The sequence below is a fragment of the Vanacampus margaritifer genome, chromosome 16 (assembly GCF_051991255.1).
Source record: "Vanacampus margaritifer isolate UIUO_Vmar chromosome 16, RoL_Vmar_1.0, whole genome shotgun sequence".
Taxonomy (NCBI): Eukaryota; Metazoa; Chordata; class Actinopteri; order Syngnathiformes; family Syngnathidae; genus Vanacampus; species Vanacampus margaritifer.
In genome coordinates, this window is record NC_135447.1 from 17,573,335 (window position 1) to 17,595,883 (window position 22,549).

Genomic DNA, 22,549 nt, shown 5'->3' on the forward strand with positions numbered 1-22,549 from the left:
TTTTAAAACAAAGTTGACAAAAAAAGTTTTACTTTTCTACTTTTTCAACACATAGATTTACATTTTTCCAGAAGTATTTGATTCAAGGTAGAAGTTGTGCACATTGATTCCAATAGAAGAAATATGGTTACTTTTGCAAAACGGTTATATATATATATACAGTATATATATATATATATATATATATATATATATATATATATATATATATATATATATATATATATATATATATATATATATACACACACACACACACACACACACATAATCTAAAATCGGGAAAAAATCGTAAATCAAATTTTTTGTTAAAAAATCTGAGATGTTTTTATGCAGAATCGCCCAGCCCTGCTACCATTAGCTAAAGTACATTATTTAGCACAGCCACCGGGATGCTGGTGAAAAAGCGGAAGCGCTCGAGGGATCTTAAAAAAAGGAAGGTGCTGCGGGAGAAAGAGTGGCTCACCTGTACTGCAGTACACTGTCTTTTTTCGACCCACTTAAATCTTGTACACCAAGTGACGCCCCTCTCCTCCGTTGTGCGCAATGGCCCCGGGAGCTGCTACGACCGGCCGGTACAAATTCACACAGTGAAAAGCCAGTGAGAAGAAACGGCGGACGCTCACCCCCGCGTTCGCTGTTTAATTCAAACAGACGTTTGCTTGCAGCGTTTTTTTTTGCTTGCGTCACTGCAACCTATTTCAGCCATATTCTTTCGGCTTTAATTTTATTTTCAAATTTTCGGTGGCCGAATATTCGGTGCATCACTACTAAAAACAAATGAGCTTTCGGGATCATATTTATACTAACACGGAACAACGTTATTGATTGGATTGCGTAAATTATGACATTGCAGGAGATCACTGATAATACATTAGATGCCAATTATCGGGCCAATCAGGTTGACCCTCAAAAAGAGGTCTTGACCTTTGAGTTGTGAGGACTGGCCAAAATGTCCCCACAAAGCACCTGTGGGCCCCAATGATAGTAAAAACCTGGAATATGGTCCTCACAAGATTACCCAGACAGGAACACTCTGCCTTACAGAACCAGCTGCTGTACTGTGTTGTGTGTGGATCCTCTCCTCCCACACTTGTTGTTCCTTGCCCCCTCCCCTTTTTGCGTCACTCTCCTGTGTATGCAGTCAGCAATGTATTGTCATTGAAGGCCAGGGAAACCGGCTTGGACGTTTCTCTGTTTCAAAGTTATTTTTGAACAGTAATTTATCTATTGCTTTTACTGGTTTAGAAATCATTCAGGAGGTTAACAGCTGGCTAGTAGGGATTGGGGTTTAACATGGAAATTGTTGGTCAAAGAAAGAGACATCAGGCACCACAGGATACCAAACAGTGCGGCCAGTGTGTCTGTTTAATTGTTGATTTTTGCTTAAAATGGATGGATGGATGGATGCTGGGTTTTGTTGGCCAGAATCTGCATGTCATGAAACCAGTGCAAAACCGGGCTCTAAAAGCTCGATTAGCAGGAACCATTTGATGCACAGGCTGCATATGCATTTAATGTTTTCTCCTATTTACCCACTTTATCCACATGCCAAATGACAGTTTGCCGTTTTATGTGTCTGTCATAATCTGTAGACACCCCCAGCCCTCAGCATTCTTCCTCTTACATCTATACATATGATTTATTTGATCTCATCTGTCTATCTCACTCCTTCTCTAACCCTACTCCCCTCCCTCTTTCTCTCTAGCCCCCCCCCCCCCCAATTCTTCTGGCAGACTGCACAACTCTCTCTCTCCATCTCTCACGCTCTCTCTCTCTTTCGACTTCTCTGGCAGGCTACACATTGCGGTGAGTCAGTATCATGGAGGCAGGCAGCGGGGCTGCCGCAGCGGTAGGGAGTGCAGCGCTCGGACTGCTGGGAGCCGCAACCTCGTCCAGCCTTGACATCTTGGACAGGTAGGGCTACTTTAAAAAGCCACACGCAAAAGATGGAACTTCAAACATTTTGCACCAGAGTGAAGCGGCTATGGTGTGGTGGTTGTGTGAGTTACTGTAGGTGGGGACCACACCTTAGGTTGTGCTCCATGCTAGTTTGGTTGGAGTCAGAAGTGTTGATAGTAATGACTGCATTTGTGTCATTCACTGATTAAGAGGCAGATGCTTAGGAGGTGTCCGTTTCTGCAGTGCACTCGCATGTTCGGGAGTGTTGATTACAGGAGAGGGTGTTATTGGCTTGTGTATGCCTCAAGGAGAAATGATACCAGTATATGCATGCAGGGAAGGTGGAGGCGGCGGCGTAGGAGGAGGAGGCATTGCTCAACATGCCTGAGCACTCTAGCTGAGTTAGTCGAATGAATTTGCACAGTCACCATCACACCTCTTATTTAGTCCCCACCCACATCCCTTCAGCCTGAAGTAACTAGGTGACATGCATCAATTATTAACTGCCATCATTGGAAATAAGATTCCCTTAATTGAATGAGCCCCTCAACTATCAGTTTAACTACCAGTGTCTCCATTGACAGCCTAAGTGTGTTATCTTACAGCTAGTTATGTCATTGTTACACTAACACCTAGATACCCGTGCTATGTCATCATGCATTTACAAATGCAAATGCTTTACTGCGCACATGCTAAAAAAAAAACTAGCTACTCAAGGACATTTTGGGCCAAATACTGTTGACAAACGGGCTTGGTGCATACAAATACATAAAATACAAATTTGCTCTGTTAATGGTTTCTCAGTCCCTACTGTGCACACACATGTGGGATACTACTCATCATTACATCTACCCCTCACTTTGTATTTCAGACAATTACTGCTCAAAATATTGCCCTTCATCCAGGTAGCAACTAGCCTATAAAGGTGAACATAGGCAGTTTTGCAGGGTGGAAATGGGTCACATCTGCCACCTTGACAAAAATTCCTTACCACCCCAGTTGTTACTACAACTGTTGACATCATTAATAAATTTGAAATTCTATTACAAATGTCCCTGATATTGTTTCTATAGTGTATATGAAGGGATTAATCGCCAGTTTGTGATTCACAACCACTCCTTTCATGAAGAAAACGATTGTAACTTACTGCCCCACCAATTAACTTATTCAGACCGTTGCCATTTTCACAGAAGCAATCCCCTTTGCTGTCGGCTGTTTTACTGGATTTTTACTGATTTTGCAAGGCTGAAAATATTGTGTTGTATTGCTATAAAAACATAAAAACACAGATCAAAAGAAAAAAATTAGTCTCTTCTTTCATCAGGAAAAAAAGTATATTTCTATTTGTTTCTGTTTTGCAGCAATTAGCATTAGAATATAGCTTTATCATTATTCACAAATCTGTTTAAAACGGTGGGGAAAACAGCTTAACTACCATTCTTCAAGCGTCCCTCTTCAGTTCAGAAGCTGCATAAAAGCCTTTTGCATGTATTTTTTGTATATATAGCATATAAACAACAACAACGTATAAATACGTTTTTGGGACCATGGTAATATTTAAAATCGAACATATTTATACATTTTTGGGAGCAAATTAGTTCAGGAAAACCGTCAAATGCATTTTACCTTATCATCCCAGGCTGACCACAGGCAGTCGGACAAGCTATAATTTATTGGTTGATTGTTCTATCTTTAAAATGTTCAAATGGTCTGTCAAGACTGAAGTGTGACAACTTATGTGAAATGTAGTTCGTAGCAGAAGTGGGCATTCCGTCAATATTGATGGAAGGGCCGTCAATAACGGACACCTATTTTGTTGACGATTGACAGGAAACTTCGAAACATTGACAAACTCAGCATTACCAGAATAGGTTTTTCGTCCGTCAATATAATCGTCAATCCATCAATAATTTGTCAATATGTCAATGACTGACTTCCCATTTTGCTAAGGAATTGACGAATGACAGAGCATTGACAGATGCCCACCTCGAATGACGGAAACATTGACGGACATTTTCTGAGCAATCGGCGAATGACTGATTGCTAATTAGAATGCGGTTCGACTTGAAATATTGACATTGGCGATGAGGAAGGGTGTCCCGACTGTTGACACGATTGCCGAATGATGGACGCTCAAAATTAATTGACTCACCTAACTCTGGTTAGTAGGAGGGCTACACAATATTGGGAACAAGTGATATGCAATATAGTTGTTGAATAAAGCAATATCGATATTATTGCGATATTTAACATGTACCTAAAAAAATTACGTTTTTATTATTTATTGAATTTTTTTTTCTCATGCTGCAAAATAAGCAAGCTCAATGTATTCTTTGTTGATTGTAATGTTCAACTATTGGATGGCGATGCACAATCAAGGCAAGTTTATTTGTATAGCCCATTTCATACACAAGGCAACTCAAGGTGCTTTACACAAGGAAATAAACATACATTGACAATGTTAAAACATTAGACAGCAAACTTGAAAAACATTTAGCGATAGGAAGTTAAACAAATGGTAATAATAATAATGGTTAAAGGGGGGGGGGCATTATTTATTTATTTATTTATGTTCAAAAGCCCTTAATCAAAGGTATGTGGGGAAAAAAGAAAAGTTTTTAATGAATGGATTCAAAAGCATTTAAACTAGGGGCAGCTTATTCCATTTGTGTGCAGCATAACAGCTAAATGCAGCTTCACCATGTTTACTTTAAACTCTGGGTTCAGAGCCCTGCTGGGTTTGTATTCAATCAGCATTTCTTGAATATATTCAGGACCCAAACCATTCAGTGATTTATAGACCAGTAGAATAATTTTTAAATCTATTCTACAGCTGATTGGGAGCCAGTATAAAGCCTTAAGACTGGAGTGATATGTTCTGATCTCAGTGTTTTGGTCAGAATTCGAGCTGCAGCCTTCTGAATGAGCTGCAACTGTCTGATGTTCTTTTGAGAGAGTCCAGTTAGAAGACCGTTACAGGAATCGAGTCTGCTGGAGATAAAAACATGGACTTGGTCTACTTGGAGCATGCAGTCCTTCAGTCTGCATATGTTTTTCAGCTGATAAACGGTCTGTTTTAGTAATTGATTTGATATGATTGCTGAAAGTCAGGTGTGAGTCTATTAGCACCCCAAGATTTCGAACTTGGTCTTTGGTTTCTAAAGGCAGTGACTAAAGGTGTTTTCTAACAGCAATCCTCTTTTCTTTACTGCCGAAAACAATTACCTCCGTTTTGTTTTCGTTCAGCTGAAGGAAATTTTGGTTCATCCAGTTGTTAATTTGCTCTAGTGGGTGACACAAGTTAATTGAACTGCTGTCGTTTGGAGACTTTGATAAATACAGTTGTGTCATCTGCATAACTATGATAGTCAATATTGGCGTTCTGAAGCATTTGACCTAAAGGTAACACATACAGACTGAACAACAGGACTGACCCTTGAGGGACCCCAAATATAATGGCCATTCGATCAGATGGATGGCGGCTACTTTCAGAGATTTAGGAAGCTCGCCTGATTGAAGTGAGCAGTTGTTTATTTACCGTAAATCGATTTGAACAGATTTCACAATAGTTTTAAAAAAGCCAGAAGGTATTGAGTCAAGACAGCTCATGGAAGGTTTTAACTGCTGAACCATGTTACCTGTTATAGTATTTTGATTCACTGAGTCAAATTCTGTCACGGTAGTTGAATTATTCCTCGGTGATTTTAAGTGATGCATCATTTTTTTCATTGTGCTGGTTTGTGACAATGTTTTACCTGATGGCTTGTACTTTTTCATTAAAGTAGCAGGCATATTCATTGCATTTATCTGTTGAGAGGAGTTCTGGCGCTGTTTGATTTGGGGTACTTGTGAGTTTGTCGACCACGGCAAATAGAGTGTGTATTGTTGAGGTTCTTACTAATGATTTCAGAAAAGTGTTGTTGTCTAGCTATTACTAGCTCTTTGTCAAAATGACAAAGACATTGTCTGTACAGGTTAAAAATAGCTTCGTTTTTCTTTTTTTAGTTGAGTTTTCTTTCCACTTTCGCTCTGTTTTTCTGCACTTTGATTTCGAAGTCATTATGTTGGTAGCACACCAAGGTGTTAAAGGTCAGGATGAAATAGTCTTAGTTTTATTAGGAGCAACAGCATCCAGAACATTTGAGATTTTTGAGGCAAATTCATCCAGAAGTACATCAACAGTCTCTGCATTGACAGTTGATGATGCAGCCATTAATTCCATAAACATTTTGCTTGTGTTCTCATTTATATACCCTTTTTTAAGAGGGACAGTGATTGTCTGAACTTCTGAGGTTTGTACTTCAAATAACACATAGAAATGATCTGAAATAGACAGATCTTTCACCTCTACAGATAAAATGTCAACACCTTTAGAGATGACAAGATCAAGAATGTGACCTTGATTGTGTGTTGGACATTTTACATGTTGTGAGAGACCAAAAGTATCGAGTATAATACAAAATTCTTTGGTATTTTTTTTATCAAAGTTGTTGTCAACATGAATGTTAAAGTCTCCAGTTATGACCAGATAGTCATAGTCGGTACAGATTACTAACAGCATTTCTTCAAATTCATCCATGAATTTGCCTTTTTGTTTTGGAGGTCTATACATGATTACAATGATGATCTTTGTATCAACTTTTACCAAAAGACTGAGATATTCAAATGAATTAAAGCCACCCAATATTTTTTTTTACACTGATTTAAAAATCGCAGCAAGTCTCCCACCTTTTTGCCACTGCGACATTTGTTCATGAAACTAAAATCTGTCTGCGACATTTGTTCATGAAACTAAAATCTGTCTGTGTTTTCTCATTTATAACTGTAATGCAGAAACCTTCTGTTAGCCATGTTTTGTTGAGGAGAAATAAGTCAAGATCATATGACATAATAATGTCATGAATCAACAGTGATTTCTTAACTAGGCATCTAGTATTGAGTAAAGCTAGTCTCGCAGTGATAATCTCTCTCTCTCTGTCTCTCTCTCTCTCTCTCTCTCTCGCTCTCTCTCTCTCTGTCTGTCTCTGTCCCTCTCTCTCTCTCTCTCTCTCTCTCTCTCTCTCTATCTATCTCTCTCTCTCAGCCTGCCTGAGTATCATTCCATAGGTTATATTAAAACAAGTTTAATGAACAAGAATAACTCAACTACCAAAACTCTTGACAAAATAAATAAAAACACACGACTATGATTAGTGGGCATCACAAGTGCAAAGAGAAAAGAGATAATATTTTTTTTTTTGGGTCATTACACGAAACATGAGCCCTGAATTTGACCCATCGCAAGAAACACACACAGTTAGCGGCACACACTGGAGCAGAGGGCCACTTGAGAGTCCAGGGAGCAGTGCGACGTATCAGTGACATTCTCATGGACACTGCTGTGCCGGGGATGATTTTGGACCGGGTTCCCCCCATGGTGGCAGGTGACGATCTTAACCACTTGACCATAGCTGCCCATAGGCACTATCTACCTAGATATTTTTGTTAAACGTTATACTGCCCACCATAATAACAGTCTTAAATTGACTTTAAGATCTTTGTGAATATATCTGATAAATGTAGACAGTGAAAGACTGTGACTACATTTAGACTGTCAAATATTACCAATAAAAACCTAAATTGTTAATGTTGAGAATTGTTTTATTGCATAGCCTTAGGACCAGTATGTGCTCAACTTTAAGCTATGTTATTCACGTGACATGCATCAAACTTGCCAGAGATTGTGAAAAAAGAAACCTGAGCTTGAAGTGTGTGTGGTAAAACTTCCTAGAGCTGCAACTGAATGTAAGTATAAATAATGGTCTGTAATTTTATTTTTGCCTTCATGTCACTCAGGCCCCACCTGCTCACAGCACATTGTTCTAACAGTCCTGAACTAGGTCTAAATCCTGCCCCAGGGTTACCATGGCAGAAGTAGCTTAGCATACATTAGAGAGTGGTTCACTATTACAACAAAAAGCCAATGATTGAAAAGTAGAGAAAATAAAGGCTGCAAAGGGATGAAGTGGAGACTGGGTATTTGACAGCTACCTCTGTCTCATTTGAAAACAATCTCTGGTATTTTTTGCATTTGAAAATATGCATTCCCCTTCTGTTATATTGGCCTGGTTTATCTCAATTACTTTAAAGGGAAACTTGAACCATGATGGCCCATTTTTCACTCATAAACTCTCTTTATGTATTTTTTCATCAGACAGATTATATTAGCTTGCATTCGTTTCCGTTTTGCTAATTGTTTTTATTCGATTATTATGCTTTAAAGATCGTGAGAAAACCAAGTTGAAGTCACAATAAAATTTCGATTAATCGTCCAGCCCTACAATAGAACGGGACAAAACAAGCCAGGAAACATAATTACGATGCTTGCCCCATTACCACTCAAGTAAAGGAAAACCTATTTGCTGCACTTTTTTCTAGTTCAGACAAGCTTACTCTTTTTTTTGTTTACCTTATGTAATTTAACTCTTTTACATTACTTTCTCTTATTTTCAGTCAGCCAGCCCCTCCAAAATGGTAATAGTGTGTTAATATTTGAAGGTGCAGGATGTCATGTTTCAGTAACATATCAACATTCAAACATGCTATTCTCCATATGAACACTGTACAGTAATTATAGGATTGAATAAAAATATAATTTTATTGGTCAGTGCATTTCTGTAAAACCTCCCTTGGAATTTTTATTTTAGTTATACCAGATACATTTTCCCCTCATTTTTTGCTGGCCTACTGTGGCTGTTGCAGCAGCAGATGGGCTCTATTGAAAATGAATGAGAGGGCTGCGCAGTGTGAGCATGGCCAAAGGCAGTTTTGCTGCATCAACCAAAAACAAAAAGCGCCACATAAACCTCTAATCCTTTTTACTTAAAACTAGTTCATATCACAGAGGAACTTCCATTTGCATCCAGTGCCAGGTGATGGGTGTTAAATAACATAAACTGCATACGGAAAGCACTCACTTTGCACCTACTCCAAATTATTTCGGCTGCAATTTAGGTGAGCACGCCTCAATCTGGCATTTTATTATTTCGTCAGCACTGCTTGTGTTTGACTTTCAAGGTAAACAGCAGTATGAATTACCCTTCCTTTCACAGCAGTATATTGCCTGCTTTATAATTTGGGGAGTACGCCCAAGAATATCTGTTTTGGCATTGCTGTCCTTATATTATAGTAAACTCATATACCGTACTTAAGAAGTTATCTTTTTCGGGAACAAACTCAAAAGTAATGAAAAGAGAGAGAGACAGAATAACATTTTTAATTATCTTCAATAACAATTAATACAGTTTGAATTTTATTTTAGATAACTTGCTTAACTGACACGAGCGTCGAGCGCCATGGCTGCTACCTAGCTAGGTAGCGCATTTACTCCCTAGCAGGTAAACGAGCACGATGGGTGCTATCTAGCAAACTAGCTGGCTCCCTAGCAGGTAAACGAGCACCATGGTAGCTAGCTAACTAGCACCTAAGGCTAAAACCAAACTGTGGCAGGATTTTTACTTTATGGACCTGGATTTGCCACCTCTGACAACAGCAACACAAACAATACCATAGAAAAAGAAATACACAATACACATTAATTATTTTAACTTTTTTCACGTTAATAAGTAAACTGGATTGATTTGGGATAAAGCAGTGTTTTTTTTAACTAAGGGATAAAGTGATACTAATATTAGTTTTAAGAATTAAAAAACTAATTCAGATAAATTCAATAGTGGTTGTTGTTTTTTATTTTATGAACCTTGAGCCTTTTCTCCCTAAATATTCAGTCATCACTTACTGCATGGCATATGATACTCATACAGACCAAAAAAAAGAAGTAAACATGAGTATAAGCATGCTAATCTCTGGTAAACAATAATAATTCTAGTGGTGTTATGCATTCATGTGAGTTCATTCCAGAACTGAAAACATAAGGTTTACCACTACTGCATATGTGCGTCACAGACAGGTAGACGGCCAGCAGGAGCAGCGGGAGACGCAGTTTCGAGAGAAAAACAATGCATAACAATAATAAAACAAACGAGGAGTGTTTTTCCTTCAAATGACAAATATTCACACACACATGCTGTGGGAACACTTACCCACAGGTAAGATAACACTTCGCAAAGGCACAAATTCTTCCCAATATTTGAAAAACAAGTTATTTTAATATAATTCAATCTTTCTTCTGTACTCACTGTACACCGTGGATGGCACCACACTTCCCCCAAGAGGCCAAAGTGCACAGGAATAGTCAGTATTTGTTTCTACTGTTCTATCAGTTGCTATTATTTTTGTATCCTATTAGGGCCCGAGTAGCAACCACTGTGAGTAATCGGCAGATTAATCGGTAATCTGTATTTTTTTTTGAAAATCCATATCGGCATCGGCCTAAAAAAATGCATATTGGTCGGGCCCTACTATGGTATGCGTTCTCCCTCTTGTGATACTTGAAAAAAAATGACTGTCTAAAAATCCCATCCAGCCATCCATTTTAGTTGCATTTAACTTTGAAGTTAAATACATTTGCATTTAATCTTTCAGAGCTGTTTGTTTTCAAACATATTTGTAGGGGCAGTTTGTATTTAACTTTCATGTGAAGTATGTTTTAATTGAATCATTATTTGTATTCCTATATTTGAACGCAGAGTTCATGTTCAAACTGTTCATAATGTTACATTGACTCACAATGATATCAAGTAAACATTTTAGGACTTATAACCCTCTAGTGCTCTGATATTTGTTGGTTATGATGGTGGTACTTGGAGAGCTTAGTATATTTTTGTAGGTGGTACTTAGTGTCAAAAGTTTGAGAACCACTTTGGTAGTGTGTTGTTGTTTGGAGCAGGTGCTAGGCATAGTAGTTTGCTGTTACATGCCTTCTAACTCAGGAATCCACGGTATGTCTTGGGTGCCCTTACACAAAAGAACAGAGAAGTGATAGTGGGCTTAAAAACGTAATCTTAAAAACGTATCTAGTCCTACTACTTATTTGTCTTATATTGATACAATAAGGTTAACGTATTTCAACAAAAGAAAATGTATAAACCTAGGTATATATATATATATATATATATATATATATATATATATATATATATATATATATATATATATATATATATATACATATATATATATATATATATATATATATATATATATATATACAAGTGCACTTTAACATAGGCACATTTGCCAGCAATATATGTACATGAAATTCATAGGCATATACCATAATACTTTTTATAAATCATATCCTCATACTCACATATACAATTTTTATTACACTCATACCGATACATCCAAAGAAATTACAGCATATATACATTTTTAACATCTCATGTCTGATGTAAGTAATTTTTTAAAACTTTGCCTTTTAAACAATTTTTTTAATTCAGCAAGGGACTGACATCTTTTTAGGTCATGAACAGCAGAGAGTTGTGTCATCGGCGTAATAAGACACTTTTTAATATTTTTGAGACACAACATACATGATTTATATAAAATATAAATAATTTGGGTCTTAGCACAGACCCTTGGGGGACTCCATGAGTAATCTTTTTGTGTGTTGCTTTTATTCTGCTCTAGTAATGCATGGTAATAATCTTTCTTACTTGTTTGTAGGAATTTTCAATAGTTTATTTTTGTAAGTCTTGTACTTTATTTCAGCTTCCATAGTTCTCAATTTAAAAAAACTTTTGTATAAAATGATTTTCTTTTTACATGCATTCTCTATCCCCTTCGTCATTCATGCCTTATTTAGACCTTACCAATTATGTTTTTCTAAATCCAACTTAAAGGCAGCCATGGAGCGTTGTGTTCTTAGTAGGGGTGTTAGAAAAAATCAATTCAGCAATATATCGCAATATTACAATTCTTGAATCGATTCAATATGCGGCCAAATCGATTTTAATCAAATTTTTATGGGAATATTCAACAAAACGTCTTACTTAGGGTTAGGATTTACACATTAAGCATGGAAGAATGTTATATTAATGGAACATTAAACCTTAATATTTTATTTCAGTGCTGTTCAAACATGAAACAGACTGCAACCTGAATTTTCAGATAAATACATTTTCATACAAATCTTACAGTGTACACGTACAAGTTTACTGATTAGTATTTTCAAAATTTGAGTTGGAAAAAATCGCAATAATCAATTTATAGATTCGTATCGGGATTAGTCAGTATTGAATCGAATCGTGACCTATAAATCATGATACGAATCGAATCGCCAGGTACTAGGCAATTCACACCCCTAGTTCTTAGTCTTGTTTCTGATATGTAAATTATTGTTGGTTTTATTTTATTTTTTATCAAAATAGTCTTGGAGGATTGCAAAGACCGGAAGATGATCACTTATATGATTAATAAGAAGTCCACTTTCTATTTTATGGTCAATTTTACTAATGAATATGTTATCTATTAGTGTAGCTATATCAATTGCTATTCTATTAGGTTTCATAATTACAGGGAATAGATTATTACTATGCATTGTATTTATGAAATCAGTTGTTTTCTGAAGCCCATTCGGATTTAACAAATCAATGTTAAAATCCCCACACATTATTTGCGTTTTTTTTTTTTTAATCATTTGATTTTCTCAACTGAGAATGTCCGTTAGTTTTTCATAAAATATGTCAAGACATGATCCTGGTGTCCTATACATACAACTTATAATGACATTTGGTGCATTTTTTAATATGTACTTCAATGGTTAAACATTCCATTATGTTGTCAATTGTGGTAGTCAAATGTTTAATTTTACTTTATCTTAGACCTTTGTCTACATATATTGCGACACCCCCTCCCCTTCTACTGTCCCTAAACAATTCATATCCTTCCAGTCCCATGTAACCATTTTTTTCATTATCAAGCCATGTTTCTGATATGGCAATTATTTTGAATTTATTTAATTTATTCAAGTATTCTTTGATTTTTGTCAAATTTCTGTATAATAATTGCAAGTGAAACTGCAGTAATCATTTTTGTAAAAGTGATTGTCTGGGTCCAAATTATTCTCAGGGTTGAATGTCTTGTAGTCAGTGTATTCAAATGTTTTCAAATCCATATTATTTATGTTCATCATGTTCATCTTTCCCTGTGTTACTGTGCTGCTGTTGATATGTACTTGTGGTGTATTTTTGTCATCATCTACAGTGATTTTATTGTATTGAATGCCCTGGAGATTGTTTATTTCTCATACTTTTGTGGTTTATTTGCCTTTACTAGGTTTGTTTATTTATTTTTTATTTTTCAACAAGGATAAAAAAATATATATATATTAGGGAATAGGCTGGCTGTGTAATCCCAAACACAAGTTAGCAGTAGTCTATTGCATTCTGCCAGCCAGAAGTACCCCCATACAAAGGTCTAAACCCAGGGAACACATGAACAAGGAGCACCAGGGATTGTGCATATTTTTCACCAGCCCGACTTAGATGACTTGGACTCAGGAGATAACTTATTTTCAACAGAATATTTAGAAACAATTAAAATATCTTTAAAAAGTGTGGTATATATTACCGTACATTGGACAAACAAGAGTCTCAAAAATTTATTTTATTGTGTTTTATGCACGCAGGAGCCTTCGACTTGGACGGCATCTGGAGGACGACGACATTGTACCTGAGCTGGCTCACATTCATCCCAGAGAGAGACCTGACTGGGAAGAGACCATTAGTGCCATGGTTAGACACACAAATAGATACACGTACACCTACATGCACACTCAGGCATGATCATGTTTTTTTCTCTGAGTAAGGTTCATACTATACAGACTATTTAAGGTTATTTATATGCAACAGGAAGGAGATAAATAAAACCTATATATTTTTTTCCATACAAGGAACTTCAAACAATAATAATTTTTCTCTAGTCTCGGGGTTGGGTTTGACTTTCTCGCAACAAATATGGTGAAAATGAGGCCGTCTCCATGGTAACATGCAGACGTGGTTTCTGCCTCTATTGCAGTTGCCTTCTTTGACTGGGCAAGAGGGAGAGAATCAACAAGCACACCGTGCTAATGAATATTGAATTTAGCGACCTTTTCTGTCTACTTGTCTTTATTCAACATTTGATAGTGCACTTAGACTCTACGTGAGTAGCCTATATTATTCATGTGTCTGGTGGTTAACGGAAGTGACAAGAAACACTCAGCAACTTAGTGTTAACTGTCACATCAGGCCCCTGTTGCATATATGCTGTGTTCCTAATTATTAGGGATATGCTCTTTTTGAATAGTCATTGCAATTTACAGTGAATAGATTTTATTGATCATCAACTATTAGCTTCTATTATAATTGTTGTTTTCAACAAAGCTATCATAATGAAAGAGTATTTTTAGGCAAATTTACTCAGTTTTTACTGTGAGTTTTCAAAATTATTACACAAGTTACATTTTTTGTTGTATGTTTTTAAGGCCAAAGCAGATCACATGATTGTCATTTAGGGGTGCACTGATCATCGATCTTTTATAAAGCCTGACCTGCCAATCCCGATTTTTGCCAATCTCGATTTTCCCCCCTCATAACCAACTGCATAAACCTTCAATATTCCAATAAAAAAAAAGGTAAAACACTGAGCAATACATGTCAAACAATGTTTAAGCTGTACATTAAGTAGTTCCCTCTAATATAAATAAAATGTTTAGAGCAAACTACTCAGATCCTTAGCCTTTTTTACACATTTTAAAAATAAAACTTGTGCAACAGGTTACATTGCAGACCCCTTTTGAGATCTTGACCTAAAAAAAAAAAATTGCAGCAATATTTTGCTTCTCCAACTGAAGAAAGTCTCAAGGTATGATGTAAATGATAAAACAATCTACAGAACACATAACTTAACCCACCAATGAAATGAAGTGTCCTGAGTTTTGTTTCCCTGTAGTGCAAAATGGCAAACTTTTCAGGCTGGCATCATCCAGTGCTTTGGCCATATACAAATGTCATCCCGTACAATAAACTTACCTATTGCATGTTCGATTCCCAATTGGGGTAATATTGCCTTAAATGCTGCCGCTAAGTTAGCAGCAGTGTGAGACCCCGACATTTCTTTGCAGTGTACTTTAGACCAGTCACGGCAACGGATGAAAATGTCATCTTCGGTCTCGTCTTAGGGGGAAAAATGCATGAACATCATTACCAGATAAAGATGCACGAAGCACACGAAGAAAACGATGAGTAATTCTGCGAGAACCAAATTAATTGCAGCGTCCATTTGTCTTTGTTAGTGTAAGAGGATTTATTTTCACATTGATATATGTATTTTTGGGGATGTATTTTGTTTCTGATTTGGCGTGACCGAACTATTATAAATGAGCGCGATTGGCGGAAGGACACATGGAAAAGGAGGGGGGAGCGATTGAGACCGAGCAGGACAAGATGGATTCTCACAGTATTTGTAAACAAATACCGCAAAATTTCAGCTTGCTGGCAAGGTTAGAGGCAGCGTGGGCCGATTAAAATAAATAAATAATAATAATCATTTTTTACTACATGGGAGGGATGGCGAGAGTTGTGCTCTGTTGTAAACAATACCCTGCTACATGTGTACAAAGCATCCGCGGCCCTTGCGGCCCAGAGTTACAGAGTAACTGAAATTACTTTGCGGCCCACTGGATGGCGCTGGCCCAATGGTTAGGAATCACTTGTCTAGAAATTATGCCATAATTGTATTTCCTTCCAGTGCTGCTGTTTGGTCATATACCATACTTTCCGGACTATCCGCTACTTTTCCTCCACGCTTTAAATCCTGCGGCATTATATGTGACACGGTTCATTTATAATTTTTTTATTGACGAGCTTCAAGCCACCAGTAGATTTACCAGTAGTCTCGTCACATCTGACCAATGAAACGGTTGAACATGTCACAGTGGACCAATGAAACTGTCTGAGTTCGCCCTAATACTGAATCTTCATATCAGTCATTTGCATAGTTCAATGGGAAAAAAATTGTTGCCAAAACTGGCCCTATTCCAACGCATTCAAACCCAAAATCGTCTTTATACGTTTTTTAAAATGTTTTTTAATGCTCGAACATACAGAAGGCTTTGATGTAGTTTCTGACCTGAAGAGGTCTCATAAAGCAATGTTAGTTATTACAAAAAATGGCCAGCAGTTGGCAGCACAGTATAAGAGATCAGCTAGGACAATGTTGCAACAAGCTCTTTTTTCCCAGTGTTTTCAACAGGTTTGTGAATAATGATGAAACTTAGATATTCTAATGCTAATTGCTGAAAAAGGGAAAAAGATAGAAATATACTTTTCTTTTGGTATGTTCCATGTTTTTATAGCAATAGTACGCAATATCCTGTGGGCCTTGCAAAATCGGTCAAAATGGCAGTAAAACAGCTGGGAGCAAAGGGGGTTGCTTCAGTGAAATGGATGGGAGTGAGCAGCTTAGAGTGAAGCATAGAACTATTGCTGAGGTTTGGACTAGTGTCAAAATGCACTATTACTAAATGTGTTGTGGGTATTGTGATGTGCTGTGTGTGATTTAGGACTCTGTGTGTGACGTGTTTAGGGGTGGATTGCGCATGTGTGAAGGAGAGGTGTGCCGCCTGAGAGAGAAATGCGTAAGTGTGTCTGTGAAGCGGTGCACAGCTGTGTAGGAGCAATTGAGAGGAAAGAAAAGCATCTTGAGTTGAGTTTAATGGACATAGGCAATTAGTACCATAAATTCAGCCAGCACTCATTTTTCTCAGTCAATGAAAGCAGGTGAAGAAAGTATATGCATGAGATACCGTAATGGAGAAAGTTGTCATACCACCCAAAAAGAGTTAGCAAATCAACATTTAAATCTTGGTAGCGCTAGCAACAACCTAATAATGCACTTCTAAACATTAATGTTAACCTAAACATACAAATACTTTGAAAGAAATGGCTCGTAATGGGCATTTTAGAGTATTGACATTGATACAGTTCACTTAGAAAATGTTTAGTCAGTAAATGCGTGCCATTTACTCTCTAATACTAGGACGGCCAAAAGAGGGCACCAGTGACTGGTATTATCAGCCTTCTTGAGTACTCAGTACGCTGAAGTAATGGTAAATGGTATTTCATTTATATAAACCCTTTATTGGCTCATTACCTTGTATCGGTACTCGCCCATCTGTAATCCATTGTCCATATGTACAAACTTAAAACTCTAGATTTCTGTCGGAATGTCATGAAGTATTGTTTTGACGACGTAATTATGAGTTGTGCCATCTTAATACTTGAATACATTAACAGTTAAACTAATAATGTCCGTCCCTTGTTATTACCATGAGCACAAATGAGTTTGTTGTATATGTGTGAATTTTCAGGCAAGAAGTGCTGAGATCCCCGAGCTGCGGAGTGAGCCCCTCGTGCGCTCGTGCAGCAGCAGCACAGCAAGCATGAAGGTCAAGAATGTTAAAAAGTTAGTAGACACTCCACTACAAAGACACAACACCCAACTATCTGCCTTTCTTCTTTGTGTTAATCATGTGTATGCATCTCTTCTCACAAACTGTGTGCCTTTTTTCTGGCTTCAGTAATTTCATCCTAGAGTCTATTTCTATCTGCGACCTCTTATTACTTTTGCTGTATGCACTAAACTATTATGTTTTACACTCAAGTGTTACTATAAAGTAGTTACTGACTACACTCTCTATGTGTTTTTTTTTTAGACTTTGCTTTACCAAGGGCCACTTTCCCAAACTGGCAGAATGTGCTCATTTCCACTATGAAAATGTGGACTTTGGAACAATACAGGTAATTCATGTTTATTAATCATTTTGCTTAATACTCATACATAATCGAGGTCATAGTCATCATACTGTAAACGGTTGAGCCTGTCTTGAAAGGTGACTCTCGCAGCTCTATATTTGTGTCACAATTCAATGTATTCAGCATGTTACTCTATATTAATGTTCTTTGCAAAGTGATTTGTAAATGTGTAAGACATTGGCTTTGCACATAGAGAATTCTTAATCTGTATCAATATGTCAAGCATAGGCCTATGTATTGAAGTTTGGGAATATTCACATCAAACAGCAAACAAAATCTGTGAGTATAGTTATTTGAAAATAGGACACAGTGGAGATGGGTTTTTCCACTTTCAGTACCATAAGTACAGGGGCAAATAAGGGGATACAGTATTGTAAATGCGATACCTTATGATTGAACTAGATTAAAAGTGCGATTTCAGCAGAAATTGCTTGGGAATGCTGTAAACCGAATGCTTTTTGAAAGATACATTATGTGAAAATTACAAAGTATTATTGTTGTTAAAAATAAATTATTAAAAAGAACATTTGAACTGCAATCTGTCTAAGGTGTGATTTCGGTTTACCGGTCAAAGCTCCGCTGCACTAGCTAGTTTCAGCATTCCCACAACTACGTAGTTATGGTCAAATGAAGCTGATACCTTGAAACTTGTGCTTCCTTGTCATTCTGAAATATACCTTGACAGATGACATTCAAACCTTATAACGTCACAAACGCCTGCCGCTAAATTGCGTAATAAATTCCAAACTATTGAGCAAGTGTTTTTTTTTTTTTGTGCTTTTTAATACAATGTAATGAGGACCAGTGAAAAGCGACGTTTGGAACCATTTGAGTTTCTGGAAAGAGGCTTGCAAATACGTATGTCTTACAATTTGTGAACGACGCATATTTTCAAACTAAATATACAGTATATATTCTTTAATATACAAACTTGTAAATACATTTCTGCCCTGTGTCCTTTAATAATTGTTAACAATTATTCCTGTTTATAATAAACATGCACACATGGTTATTACCGGTTACTATGACCCCCCCCCCCCCCCCCCCAAAAAAAATTTGAAAACCGAAACAATTACCGGTACCCTCCTCTATTGGTTTAAGATTGTTATATATATATTTTTTTAACTCTTTGACTGCCAGACATTTTCAGAAAAGGGATGCCGTGGGTGCCAGCCGATTTAAGCATTTTGACTGATATTTCAAGGTCCACAGAAAATTTTGTGTTTGGACTATGGAAACACACATACTACCATGAAGTGAAAGATTGAATGAAAGATTGGGCTCTCATCTTTCATCAGAAAAAAAAGTTTGTTTCTACCTTATTCCGTTTTGCAGTAATCAACAATAGAAAATGGTTAGTTTCACCCAAATGCTGTTTTGAAACAAAATACGGAGAAATCAAGCTTTTTGTGAAACGATATTATTTCATGCACTCTAGTGAATTTGACACCTTTTTTTTCCCATGAATGATGCCACAAACACCTAAACAGTGCTTTTCTTCTGTAAAACACTACCACCAACAATGAAAAAGTGTTTTTTGAGAGCAAAATACGCTTATTTACATTCAACAGTGTAACAATTTGACAAAACAATTTGGCAAACTATTTACAAATGTGTGCAACCGTGGTACTATTTACAATTGTGTGGATGTTTCAAATCCAGTTTTTCTTTTTGTAACACTCCCCTGCGTGCAAGGGGACGCAGCAGGATTTGTACAACAGATAAGTTTCACTGCGATGGCCCCTTCGCGTGCAGACGCTACACTTTCTTGCTGGCTTTTTTTTCCGGGGAATAGCAAGTATATACTGCAGTGTGTGTTTGGCCATGTTGCCATCAAGTCTACTCTCAGGATCATGATACGGTGACGTTACGGTGGTGTTACGTCTGGCTTCCTCATGTCCTTCAGTTCCTATACCGGGTGGTAAGAGATGTTCTGATCCATTTTATCCGCTCCATTCATGGTGGCATCGTAGTCCATAACCAGTGTCTTCTCCGTGATCAGACTGTACCCACTCCTCCGATGAATATGCATTGGACTCAGGGTACTCTTCGTCGTCCGATTGAACGTCCGCCTGAGCTGAAGTGCTCGGTTGTGCTCCGCGTTTTCCGGCGTTAACTTCACTAGCCGGTGAGGCTTTATGACGTGATCATAGCCGCCGCGTCAACGCTTCCAACTTCGGCGTCAACCTCGGAGTCACCATCATCATCATCATCATCGTCGTCATCAATGTGCTCTTTAGCACTGGTTGATGCTTCTCTTCTTTGAAAAAAACGATCAAGCGTGAGCTGCTTGCCACCGGTCGCCATTTTCGCTTTCTCAGCCATTGTCCCCTCAACACTCTAGCTCCGCCTCACGTCTTCTACTACTGACGCCTACCCGATCTTGTCCAAAGAGAGTCATCGCTGCCATCTAGGGGCCAAAAATAGTCATTATACTAACTAGATCTGCTTGATACTTTCAGCACAGCTGGCCAAGGCTTTCCTCCACCCGTCCCCCCCAAAAAAAACTTGGTGAACGTCTTTTAACGTCTTTGGCACTCCTCTGTAGGATTTTACTAAACGTTATTTAACGTTTTTGGCAGTCAAAGAGTTAATTATTATTTTTTAAAATTTCCTACTGGTTTTAGTTTCTTACGATTAAGATTGACGCCGCTATTTTGGACTGAAATATTTTGTCAGACATTTTCAGATGCATGTGCAAGTTGGTCAAGTTTTGCCCACATTTAAAAAAAAAAAAAAAAAAACATTTTACTTGTAAACTGCTTCAGACATTTGCTTTAGTGCATCTGTCCGATTGTTTTGACACTGATTTGAGAGAGATGCAAAGCTGGCACTTATTGAGCAATTATTTTGTCACATCTTGAAAAAACTTCTTGTGAAAGGTAGTATTCAGGATAGTGACATTAACATGGCTGCCCATCCTTACTTCACCTCACCTCTTCTGGTATGAAGCCAGTAGGGGTCAGCAGTCAGCCAATTTGATGTTAAATTCTTTAACCTGCAGGATTGTTGTTGTAATTTGGGTTGCTTTTTTCAAAATTTGCTATTTTAATATGTTAATAATTAGTAATGTTCTCATCTGCCTATTTTGTCTGTAGTGTCTCTTAGGTGCCAGTGAGCTTAATTAACTGTTCACCATTGTCCTCCTTGTGTTGCTTTCAAGTAGTTCTGCCATTTTGTCTGCTGCACTCTGGTTCTGGTATTCACCAGGCCTCTGGCTACTTGCATTCAGCGAACAGCACCTCAAACAAAACATAAATATAGTTGTTTTTTGTTTTCTTTTCTTTTACCTTATTTTGTTTATATATATTTTTTCCCTTTTATACTGCATTGGTCTATGGTGTCCTCTAATCATTTGGTCTTAAAGGGACCATTTTTCCAGGATAGTCAAAAACGTAATGTATTTTTTGATCTGCAGGATAATGACACCAGCGTGCGTTTTAAATTGTATATTTTTTACTTTTCTATTTTAGAGTAATTGGTAATTACTCTGGACACACAGATCACATATTTATAAACATGTGCATTTATGCATTTTTTATTTTATTTTTTATATTAGTTCTGCGTAATGTTTGTTGCTAATATAAACTGAAAATTCCAAGATGCTAATTCTTGGTCATTTTAGAGAAGTTGCAACTGCCCTGCCATATGAACTTCTCCTCTTGGCCATCAGTGATATGCTCCTTTTGAGTACCAAGATGACTAGTGGCTGCAATGTTTGTGGTGTTTTCTAAAAAACAAAACAAAAACAGAGTGAGCACTTCAAATGACTCTAAAATCCCCAGTAAAAAATGCATTCACAAAAAAACAAATCACTGCTTACGTACATGACCTATTGTACTGTCGACAACGCTTTTCTCACCTATCGTCTTCCATCTGCACGATTTAACTTGAGTTTTTAGGTTTTTTAGTGTTGGCATTTGAAAAATGACGCTAGTTGTGACCTGTTGACGTCTCAGAATTTTGGCCTGCCTGAAAAAATCAGAGAAGGGGTTCCCTCAGTAGAAGATGAAAATGTTGAAAAATAATGAAGTTCTAGTTATACCATTTTATTAAAGCAGATTTTCTAAAGGCACTACCACACAAAAACATTCATCTAAATGTAATTTTTTTCTTCTCCCCACACAAAAAGTTCACTTTCTCTGAAACACTTCATCCAGTTTTCAAAATGTTTGCTGCATTTTACTCAAGTTAAAGTGGTCTTTCTAATCAATTTTCATTTTTGGGGAAATCCTATCACGTTGCTATTTGGAGGCATCACAAAATCCCAAACCAAAACACTCGTGGACTTAATTTTAGATACTCATGAATAATTCCCCTATTGTTTTTGTTGTCAAGCTGAACTGTTATGACACACACTGATAAAAGATTGTTGAGGCAACTGAAATGAACTGTCTCTGTAATAACCTTGAAAGACTGAATGATTCATGCCAAAGCACGTGATTCAGAGCTTTGTGCTTTTGGAAGAAGGTTTCTTCTTCACACATGCATGCTATGTTTACACATACCACTGAAAAACAATTTGAATAACAGATGTGAAGGAGTGCCTCACTCATCTCAATAGCAGTTTGCGACTTTGCGCCATTATACACAGCCTTTTTTTTTCCCTGTGCGCAATTATGCAGCTAACTAGACAAAGTGCAATTTCTGCAAAAAATGCGTAGGAATGCTGAAAAGCTGAATGTTATTAGCTGAATTCTAAGATTTGAATGCATGTGCTTATGAAGTAAATTAAAAGATAAATTATCTGAAAATTAAACTTTTTAATTATATTTAAATGACAAATGAATAAAAAGAAAACTTGAACTGCAATCTGTCTAAAGTGGGATTTAATTATTTCAGAGAAATTATAATCCATTTCTTGATAAGATTCAGTTTGTATCGAACCATCGAATGTGGTCCAAGCAGGG

At 37.1% G+C, this 22,549-nt stretch overlaps 1 protein-coding gene across 5 annotated transcripts in view; it reads left to right on the top strand.

Annotated features, from left to right (window-relative positions):
- arhgap32b (Rho GTPase activating protein 32b) overlaps positions 1-22,549 on the top strand; it is a 138,344-nt gene that overhangs the window by 26,320 nt on the left and 89,475 nt on the right. For 4 of the 5 annotated variants that reach the window (XM_077546439.1, XM_077546441.1, XM_077546440.1 and 1 more), the window contains exons 2-5: positions 1,797-1,917; positions 13,472-13,577; positions 17,195-17,289; positions 17,540-17,624. In XM_077546439.1, coding sequence (XP_077402565.1) covers positions 1,823-1,917; positions 13,472-13,577; positions 17,195-17,289; positions 17,540-17,624 — 381 coding nt within the window. In that variant the 5' untranslated portion in view covers positions 1,797-1,822. The remainder of the gene's footprint in view (positions 1-1,796; positions 1,918-13,471; positions 13,578-17,194; positions 17,290-17,539; positions 17,625-22,549) is intronic. The other variant, XM_077546443.1, reaches the window with a different exon arrangement.